Source organism: Mesitornis unicolor, unplaced genomic scaffold (assembly GCF_000695765.1).
Source record: "Mesitornis unicolor isolate BGI_N332 unplaced genomic scaffold, ASM69576v1 scaffold48492, whole genome shotgun sequence".
In the NCBI taxonomy this organism is placed as follows: Eukaryota; Metazoa; Chordata; class Aves; order Mesitornithiformes; family Mesitornithidae; genus Mesitornis; species Mesitornis unicolor.
This window is the reverse complement of record NW_010168065.1, coordinates 10,206-21,204: the sequence shown is the minus strand read 5'-3', so window position 1 is coordinate 21,204 and position 10,999 is coordinate 10,206. Positions and strand designations below refer to the sequence as shown.

The 10,999-nt window shown below is 40.0% G+C and overlaps 1 protein-coding gene across 1 annotated transcript in view; it reads left to right on the top strand.

Moving 5' to 3' along the window:
* Positions 1–244: 244 nt before the first annotated feature.
* Positions 245–10,999, top strand: part of LOC104536317 (pleckstrin homology domain-containing family G member 7-like) — a gene marked incomplete at its 3' end in the record, with an annotated part of 18,329 nt that continues 7,574 nt past the window's right edge. Inside the window, exons 1-7 of the mRNA XM_010178885.1 lie at positions 245–401; positions 1,717–1,757; positions 3,213–3,308; positions 4,408–4,557; positions 6,485–6,580; positions 8,896–8,991; positions 10,309–10,422. Of these exons, the coding sequence (XP_010177187.1) occupies positions 245–401; positions 1,717–1,757; positions 3,213–3,308; positions 4,408–4,557; positions 6,485–6,580; positions 8,896–8,991; positions 10,309–10,422 (750 nt within the window). The remainder of the gene's footprint in view (positions 402–1,716; positions 1,758–3,212; positions 3,309–4,407; positions 4,558–6,484; positions 6,581–8,895; positions 8,992–10,308; positions 10,423–10,999) is intronic.

The window sequence follows — 10,999 nt, the reverse complement described above, 5'->3', positions numbered from 1 at the left end:
TCCAATATTTAAATCTAAGTATCAGCTATATGAGGCAAGCCATGGCCATAAGTACCTAGATCTTAGCAACAATGTGGAGCTGGAAAGATAATTAGATATTTGCTGTTGATCAATGAAATTTTCTGTTCATGGTTCCTTTAACACATTATGTCATAGCCGCTGTGATTTGGTTTTTTAGCTCATTTCCTCCTGTATTAGCAGGGAGCACTTCAGAAGTGTCCCCTGCAGCCACGAGTGGAGGGAGATGACCTGTGTTGTTGTTGCGTCTCACAGATCAGCCGAGCGCAGGCGTAGCTCCGTGGTAGTGAGTCTGCCGGGACTTGAGGTGTTCCCTGGAGACCTCCTGGTGTCAGACAGTGCCATGGACTACCTGTTCCACGCAGCCCTGCTGCTAAGCGCAGGTCAGACACAGGGCGGGGTTTGCTCATCCAAGCCCAGCAAAAGCCATGGCTAAAATGTGTGCGCATGTGGGATGGGGAGGGAGGATCAGGGCAATGGCAATACGCAAGGCATGTGTAACCTCCATGGAGGATTCTGTTACCCCACACCAAAGTGACTGCATCACTAATTTTAAAATTCCCCTCAATTGACTTTTTTTGCCTACATTTTATTGTTGAATGCAAAATGTAAGAGAGATAGGTGGGGCAGGACACAGATCACCTCCCTCCTTCACAGAGCCCAGGCCAGGATCTCCAGCTGCAAGCAGTTGAGTTACAAATTCCTACCTGCACAGGTTCAAGCAGAAGGAAGAGAGTGGCCCATGTCACCCTTCCCAGTAATGCTCTAATCATGAGGGTAGCAAACCCAACTCGCAGCTAGAGGTTGCTCACAAGACTTTCCAACACTGAAATGTAGACCTGCAAGTAATTTCCACAAATATCTATTGTGGAGTGTTACTGTGCAGTGTGATTGCCAAAGATCAGAAGATGCTGGTGACCAGAGATCAAAATGTTCTCAAAAAAAATCAAATAAGTTAAGGTCACAACCAGCAGTTTCATGAAATCAAATGAGCCAGCCATTCCAGAAAGAATGACCAAGGCCTTCAAAATCCAAAAGGAGAAAGTTAGGATGGTAATTCCCAATCACACGCAGGCCTGAACATGGGTGCCACATTTAGAAAACTCTTTCAAATTTCTTGCTGAACAAACACAGGCATTCTTCATCTCTCACCAGTCCATTTCTGCATCTAGATGCATAGCCTTTCTTGTGTCTCACTAAGGACCATGAATTACAGCCTGCACCACTGTGCCAGCTCCAGGACAGATCTGGGGCTTCGGGTTTGTAGGATTGTTTATTCACAGGTGTTTTAAATACCTGCATAGCTCCAAGCTATCACTAATGAGCAGACACAGCCTAATTCTTGCTTCAAAACAAAGAATATCTTCAAGAAATGGTCTGAGGTATGATGTGTTTTCCAGTGTAAAGAATTGGCAATCACATACTGATCATCTGCAGCAAGTGGGAGTGTTCAACATCATCCAAGATCCCATCACAGATAGACATAATCTTGCTGGGAGGAACCCAACAGGCTTAGTATGTACTAAGCCTAGTGCACAAACTGCCTAAATGCAAGTATTACATCTGAGCCAAGTAGAGTTTAGTATATCCGGCTTTGTCTAAAAAAACAGCAATAATAACTAAAAAACACATATAAATAAGAGTTTTATTTTTAGCTATTTGTTTCTTTACTGATAACACATTTGTTTTACCCATTAGAGTCCAAAAAGCCAAGGTGGCCATTTGCCAAAAGAGGAATCGTGAGTATTTTGCCATGTTTTTTTCTTTTTTCTTTCCTTTGCACTGACCTTCCCTTCTCCTACAGCTAACCTGGGCAAAAAGAGTTTCTTTACAGGCTCATGGGCACCCTCACACTTTCAGTAAAAGCATACACACCAAGACACTTCAGTTTCCTTGTCTAACACATTTCCTTGTCTTTCCAAGTTATGAAAATTTTCATTTACTCTGGCATCTGAATTTCCTTTTTAAGTGTTGTTCATTATTCAAAAAAATCATTTGTGTCTTGACAACTTTGCACCTCTAAACATGTAATTGTGAACAAGCCCTTCCTAATATTTTTTTGCATGTTATCTTCCAAATCTTGACTACCAAAGAAGAGTCTGTGCAAGTGAAACCAGTGCAAGTACTCAGATTAGCATGTACGGAGATCCCACTTCATTTGGTTGCATTTCTATAGCATTTGAAGAAGCATGGCCTAAAACTGAGAATTCTTAAATTCAGCAAAATATTTGAAATCTGCAATAAAGTGCATTTGGTATTTAGCCAAAAGTGATTTCTGAGACTACTAAATGCCGTAAAATTTAATTTATGAATATTCATTTGCCAAAGCCTCAGTTAAGTGTGTGTATATATAATTGCATTATTGTTTCTGCTCCACTTCAAGCTATCTTTCAAAACTAACAGTTGAGCTGAAACTCTGAATGTCAAATATTATAATCAAATACATATTTCGAAATTGGCTTGAGCTCAGTAGTAAAGTTCAGACAATAGAAATCAATGAAGTATGAGTATACATCTCCAGAGAGCAGATAAAACTTTAAGCAAACACTAAATTACAGTCCATTAATATTTGTTAAGCTTTATATGTGACACTGTCAGCCTGAAAAACAAAGCCAAATCAAAACCAATTGTTTTTATTTCATGATCCCACACACAGAGAAACTCCTCCTGTTCTTTAAGCTTTCTAAAAGCTGATTTTATAGACACTACTCTGCAGCTGACCAAAGTTTTTTCACTATGTAGCTCAAATAATTATTTTTTTAAATCAAAATAAATAAAAATACACAAGATCTGTATATTTATGGTAGGAGGATTATTTCAACTATGAGTTTGTTGAAACAACTACTTCTGATAGTGCTGAAGGAAGTAAAATACTTTATTTGTTCTGTCTGCTGAGGGTAGCCCATTGTCTGTTGCCATACCGATGATTTGCCCTGCCAAAGTCTTCTGTGTTACATAAATAAGATCTTACACACCCACACCTAAGCCACCTACACACCCCACCCATAGCCATAAATAAACCCGCCATCACTGTCTCATCTCTGTGTAGGAGAGCCTGGAAATATGAGGAAATTACTCAGTTAAAAGCAAGCTCCTTACAGATAAGAGCAAGGTTGCTAAGCTGGGTGAACTTCTTGTTGGTCTTTAAAACACTGTGTGTAACAAGGTTTGGTTGTTTTTTTTTCATTCAACAGGGTAAAGACAAACAGAAGCAAGCATCTGATCTGGAAAACTGTCTTTCAACTGTTAAGATCATAGACTGCAGCACTTACGATTTTTTCTGCTTTAAGGTATCAAAATACTCAGTATAATGTACCAAGATGGGGATAAAAATATTGTGTTCTTTTCAAGTTACCATTTTTCACTCCATTAATCTTGACATGAGACCTTTCTGCAAAATTAATGCATAAACATAAGGTATATTTTTGTTGTTTGAAATGAAGAGGCAAGGGGGAAACTGTGAGTGTGGTTGGTGGTTAGCAAGTGCCCTCAAGACCACCTGGATTTTGCCAGGGTTCCAGGCTACCCTATATCAAGGAGATACCACCTTCAGAAAAAGGCAGCAGGACAATCTTCTCAGCAGTGCCTCCAGATCTGGGGAAAAACTGCAGCATCACAAATACACCAAATGGGGCACGGTCACCTCCACTGCTGCCTTAGAGGTTCATTCAGAGCAGGCATGTAGAGGTCACTGCCAGCACCAAGGTTCAGCTGCAGAAATCCCACCAAAGCCTATCTGCCAGATGAACAAGGCTCCTGGCCTCTGGGAAATCATAGAAAAACCAAGCTTGGGCTACCAGGGTGATATTCAGATAACCCACAACTAGCATCATCCCCTCTCCAAAGCAAATCTTTTGCTTCTCACAGCAGGCTGCTATATGCATTTCCCCATAGACTTGGTTGCTGAGGAGTCCTGTCAAAGCCTAACTTATATGTGAATGTGACTTGGAGCAAGTCAGGAAGTTGGCAATGACCACCTCAGAAGTAAACAAAACAATATCCAAGTGCCTATGAAGACCTAGTCCTTTGGTACCTTGATTTTACCATCTGGAAAAATAAGAAGCTATCATACATCCCTGCTTTTCAGCAGCAGCAGCAGAACAGATTAAACTCCTTAGCATTTGCGTGCTGCTTGCTTTTGTTTTGACACAGCGTCCTAGTAACATAGACTGTCATACTGTGTTACTTTCAATTCAGTGTGTTTATATTATAAATATTTTGTAGGAAATTGTCAGGTTTTTTAATCTTCTTAAAGGAATCTTTAAGCTTTTAGAAGAAGAATAATACCAGCAGAGTCTTTACATGGGCAAATAGATCATAGGTTCTTTTCATAAGGTCTGAAGCAGTTGATGCAACAGTCAGTGGTTTTCTTTCCTCTTCAATCAATAGAGTAAATCTTGGCATGAATTTATAAAGACGCGACAGACTGAGCAGAAAGATGTCAACAGCCGGGCAGAAGTGGAAAAAGAAGCAGCAGTGTGGGAACTTTTCACAAGTGAATGTACTTACTTTCTGGATCATTTGCTGGTTCTCAAAATGGTAACTTCAGATGTCATTTCACAAAAATAATGAAACATTATTTGTCCTGCTGTCAGCACAGCAGACATGAAGCCTTCTGTAACCTCTCATTCAGTGTCTACAGGGGAATGACTTAAGCACTTGGGTTTTCTCCCATCTTCTCTGCTCATCCTGTTTCCACAATTCCCTTTGGTTTTTATCTTCTTGACGACATCTCTACTTCTGGACATGATTTTCTAGTGCTTTGTAAACACCATCTGATTGCAGATCCTTCCAGTAATTTCACTTGATAATCCACTGTTCCTCTGACTAACTCTGAACTGACACCTCTCTCCAATTGGCTGTACTGGATATTTCTCTACCACTAGCCTCTAACATTATACTCTTCATTTAACTTCGTGTAGAGCTGTGGTTAGATTATCCTGACTAGGGCATGAAAACCTCAGAATTCAGCAGATCTATAGTTCCAATATTACAAGAAAACACAAAAACATTAAAAAAACACCTCCAAATATCGTCCATACTGGTGAATTTTAAGAGCTTTGAAATATGGACAATACTACTACACACTGTTACAAGAATAGTTGCACTATTTACATTCACCACACATGAAAAGTTACTGTACCCATTTAAACGGATGGAAGGTTCCCTAAACATCTTCCTATCATTTTTCTCTTACTCTGCATGGATTATTTTTGTTTTCTTATTGGTCAAAGGAGAAAGATTAGTGAAACATTTTCCATGTTGCTGAAAAGTTAGCCTAGGCAGTACAAGAAGCACTCCAAAGTAAAGGGACTAAATAGAGGAGTGGGTTGAATTCCTCCTTGGTGGGGCAGAACACGAAGGGAGAGGAAAGAGGACAACAGGACCAGCTACAGGTCCTAAGCAGGATGGAAGTGTCCTTCCTTTTAGACTCTTTCTTCTAAAATAAAAAATAGGTGAATCCTAAGAGTAAGGGCATGCAGGTCCCTTGGTGAGTCCGATGTAGGAACCCACAGACAGGCTTTAGCCAGCTATGCTTGATCCATGAATGATGAACTATTCAGCCCATGCCAGCTTCCAAACTGTCCTGCCAAGAAAGGACCTGCTGAATTTGGGTGGCCAGTTTTACAGGTACTTGCTACTCTAAGTACTTCTCAGTGTAGAAATATTCCTCTGATTTTAATGAATCTGCACAGGGAACTTTAAGACCACTGTAAATCCCCTTTAGGCTCCCAGATCAACTGTTTGTGGCAACTGAATAATTACACAAGGCTAAGCAAGCATTCTCACCAGCTCTTCAGTCTTAGCACCTGGGTGATGTGTTTTTTCATTAATCTTTTTCACACATACACAAAGCATTCTACTCAGTAACCTACATTTTTAAGCCATCTTCAGATTTATGCCAGGTTCAGCACAGCTCCAGGATCACCATCAGATCTTAACTAATATAAAAGTCCTAAGCTGTCAATAAATGCACACACAATTTTCACTCAATACAGATCAACAGAACAGTTCAAAGAGATTTAAAACTTTCATGAACCCTCTACTTACGGTATTTCAACATTTTTTTCCCATAATAACTCTAAACAACTTATATAACAGCAGACACACGAGGTAGGGAAGAAAAGATTTAGAAAGGCCATAGAAGTTATTAATTCCTTCACACAGATCTGAAGGGTCTCCATTGGCCCTCTTCAGCCAGAGAGCACAGCAGGGACACCACTGCCTCGGTGGCAGCTGCAGAGACACCCCACAGACATCACTAATATCCTTTCGCTCACGCAAAGCCCAGTATTTAGGCTTCAGGCAGATCAGGAAAAGTTTCTCAGTGTCACCTTCTGCCCTTCCCAAATCAAATGATCATTTGGTGAGAATAACAGCACAAACAAGATCCTTTCAGGAAAAAAATGAGATATACTGAAGTGACACAAATAGTAAATAACATGGATTTGTTTTGTTTTTAAAGATATTTATGAACACTCTAAAATACCTCCAGAGTAACGAATTTCTCTTGGATGTGGATTTGTGGAGACTTTTCTCAAACTTAGAAGACTTAAACAAGGTAAGCAAAATAAATGAAAGTCTTACTGAGATCAGAAATCAACTAGCCCAATAAATGGAGATTAGAAACCATCCATAAAGCTTCTATTCAGGTTCAATGCTCACATTTGGCACTTAGTTCAAATAATTAGTCTTTCCTTCATTTCTCTTTGATGTATCAGTGGGGGTCACCATCAGTGCAAATTATTCTCATGTGCCTCCAGCAAAAGATAAATAGGCATTTGAACAAGGCAGAATTTGGCAGTTGTTTCTGAAATAAACACAAGTCTGAGACTAATTCTCAAGAACAGCATCCTTTTAAAAGGATTTGTGAAGATAAACTCTGACTGCACACACCTCACAGCAAAACAGTAAGAATGGCAAAATAACTACAATAACAAGTTTTCTTTCACAGACAGACAGGCACAAGGACTTTTCTATCTATTGTGCCACTGTAGTAGAGCAAGTTAAAGTGATATGATGACCACCCCTCTCCAGCTGAGGTTTCCCTGAGTGTAGGTAGGCAGCTATCTCCCATGTTCATGTGCTACTTATCCTCTAGCTTCCAGGAGGAGGGGGAGGATCACAAAGCTTGGTTGTGATGTGCTTCAGCTCTTCTCCACTTGTGGCCAACTGCTGGGAGACCACTTTCAGCTCCTGAAAGTTAAAGGAGCCCAGAAGTCCAAACTAGCTTTTACATAAGTTTAGAAAGAAAATGGAAGTTTTTCTTAGCTTAAAAGCTGTTTTACAGGACACCTCAGCCTTAATAGCGAAGTGAATTTTGGAAGGTGCTCTTCAGCTGCATAAGTTGAATGACTACTCATAAACACAACACATGCCCTAAACCGATTGCTTACTTCAAGTTCTTTCCCATATTGTAATTCCTTTGCCTTAACAGTTACCTTCTCCCTTTTTTAGTCAAAGGAAAAGCTGAAAAGCTCTTCAGAGTAGGGACAATTAGCTAGAGCTTGAACACATGAGTGAATCACTTTTGCTCAATGACCGGCCACACACCAGGTGAGCTGCTGTGAGAGACCACCAGAGCCAGTTTGGAGGTACAAGGAAAGATTTTTAGCTAATATGTTTCACCTCATGCTTGCTGTGGGCTAAGACCATACATGCAGCCAACTACTAGATGATCCTTGAAGTCCCTTCCAGCCTGGTATCCTATGATACTAGAGTTGAGTCAATGTGCAGTTGCTGATTTCTTCATTCTTGTTCAAAAAAGGGAGTGGGGGTGTATTGCTCTGCACCTTTTAGGGGTCACAAAAGCTTTGAGCTTGCCTTGAGCTTAATCATGTCTTGAGAGAATTATCTTTGATACATTTCCTGTTTTGTTGGTTTTTTTTTAAATTTTGTTGTCCTTTTTAATGAGGATGATAAATGAAGTATCATCTAGTATGCATACTTGTATACATAATAGTGGTCAAACATAGAAAAAAGTAGCTACCCTCAATGCATTTTATGCCTCTTTCCATGCATTTTTTATTATGCATTTCTTCTTGACAGCAGGATGAATCCATGAAAAAATGCAAGCTGGAAAAGATGTAAAATGCACTCTTGTCAAAATAATAAGCATCATCCTATAAGCAACCGTGCCCCTATAAATATAACAAACAAGTCAGTGTGTTCAGCTACAACAACAGTTCATAGCAGTATCACATAGGACAATAATCCCTTCTGACCTAAAATTCGGCCTAAAGCTGAGTTTGGTCATAAATTTGTGTCCAAATAGTGTGTTCAGGAGGCAAGCAGGGGCATAGGAGCAGGCTTTCAACCATATCTGACAGTGTGGGCACCCTTGGAATCCAATGCAAATGCAGAAAGTTACCTCTTATGGGGAATATGTGGGTTTTATAGCATTTCAGAGAAATTTCTCTCTCCTCCAATAGCATGGAACAAACTCAAACTGTGAAATTTGGTATCTTCTTCAAATGTCCACGAAAACGTCCTTAATAGTCATAGCTCTGTCATACACAATCAGTGTTTTCCAGTAGATACCATTCATGTATTGTAATTTTTCATGTCAATTCATTTTAAATACAACTGCTACCCTAAAAAAGGTCTAAATGGAATAACTGCAATCTTGTTTCAAAGCTTTTGTCATATGGTATTATCATGACATAAATAAGTATTTATATTGATTTGGTTAACTTCTGACTAATTAAAGCATTGTGGGTGCAATTCTGAAGCTAATTCTAGCAATATTGGGGAGATAAGTATTATCATCCCAGTAGGCCCGAAGCCTTTGAAGAGACCAGGAATGGGCAATAAAGCTGTTTTAAACAACATCAGAAGATCACTTATGCTCATTTCCTTTTTTCCCCTCTTACTTAGATCAGTCTCAGTTTTGTGAAAACATTTTTTGAAATTGTGAAGGAGCACATCAGCAAGTCAGACTCTCTTATGGATTTCACCTCCATACTCAGAAAGGTAACATAATTAGAAGTATTCTTGCTTAACCTCAGCAGGTCCTTGCGGCAGACCATTTATCATAACATGCAGGTGCTTTAGAGCTATCAAGTCTGCCAAGGACATGCCATCTGTCACAGGCAGTTTGGTCTCAGCCTCAAGCGCCTCCTGACAGCAGGATGTTTTACTTTTCATTCATTGGCATATTTGAGGTGGTCACGGAAAGATGCTCTGTACGTGGAACAAAGTGTGGAAAGATTTTCCCTTCCTGGGGAACCGTAGCCCAGACCTGGAGGAGACTTTGCCACAGATGAGCTTCGTACTCTATGGAAGACGTTTCCCTGAGGCCAGACCCCAGCCCCCATCACTGGATGTTCCCTGCCTGCCTCCTTCCACTACATCACATAGATCCTTCCTTTACTCCACGGATCAGATCCATAAGTGTATTTAAGTGGTTAATTAAGAATTCAACAGGATTGAAACACCTCTTGCAGTTTGGCCTATGTCTGCTAAGCAGGAAAGAGGCACAGAGACAGCCAACCAGAGCTGCCAAGCGCTGCCCTGCAACCCCTTTGGGCCATCTGTGTGGTAGACAAGGCAGTTGTCCGAAGAGCACCATCCAGGGGCTCTCTCACATATATAACATTCCCTGCACAACTTCCCAATGACTGAGAAGTTGGAAATATTAATACAGACAGAAAATCAATTCATGGACCTGAACTTGCCCTAGCAGTAGAGAACATTAGAAAACTTCTGGGAAAATGCTAAAATAGACCCCACCTCAGGATTAGGATTTTTAAAAGGGAAAAGGAGGCTAGAGCTTGGCTTCTCACTACCATTACCTCTGACTTCAGGCATTCTTACAGATAATGTTTGTGCGAGACAGACAAAATCCCAGACAAAACCGAGTTTTATCATTGATGTCATTCAACATTTCTAAAAGCTGTCTACACACTTGGATATAAAGTGACATGCTATATGAGGCTATGTAAAGCCATTGCATAGATAGTGGATTTTATCTTCTGCTTCCACATGAATTTCACATAATTTATTTTTAATGAGAGCATATTCTAAGAATGCTTCACACCTCTGCAGAGCTGTTAGAACCCTGCTCCCAGGCATTGCTTGAGCTCCGTTGTGGTTTTTTTTAACTACTTTACCACTTTTACTGAACTTTAACTTGCCTTTTACTTTTTTAACTCCACCTTTCCCTCTTCCTCTATTTGCCTAGTTATGAGGAAATCTCATGTAAAATGCACATTACAAAACCAAAACAGTCATTCCTCCATTTGTCATGAATTTTTTCTTTCTTGATAAGTTTCCAAATAATTTCTGCAGTTTTTCCAGGGTGACCTCTGCCAGACACACCAGATTTATTGCCTTAATTATACCTCCGCTGTCTTCTACTTGGAAAACCTGAGACAGAGAGAAGATTTTGGCATCTACCTGAAAGTAAAGTGATGGTTTTGTTGTTGTTGTTGTTTTCTTCATCCTTCCTGCCTTATGACAGGGTTTTAACAGCAGACTAGGAAATTCACTGGAAGAAAATTTGTGTAGATAGCATTTCACAGAGATCTTTTGAACTGCAGAGGATATCATAGACATGAAGTCACTCTTCTGAGTGTATGTTCCCCTGCACACGTGAAAGTCCATACTTGTAATATAGAACAGGCAAGTGAGGGAAGACAAAAGGGAACAACTGCAATTTTGCAGGCAGAAAATAAGTACTGCCAACCTCTATCATCCATATGTTTTGCATATATATGGATTCATTGACTTGGAGACTTACACCTTAACAATGTGAAGTTGTTAAAGGAAAAAAAAAATCAAGTAACATTGTAAAATCTCTTTGAAGTATTTTACTTTGATTTTACATGTCCTGCATAGCAGGTTGGTTTAGATGTCAGGTGGGACCACAGTATGTAAGGTATTCTGTGCTTTAGAAGATGACAGGGTTCACACTTCCTGTGTACAAAAGAGCCCCCAGCCTCCATGCTATGCCCCATCAACAGTGACATGAGCGTACCTC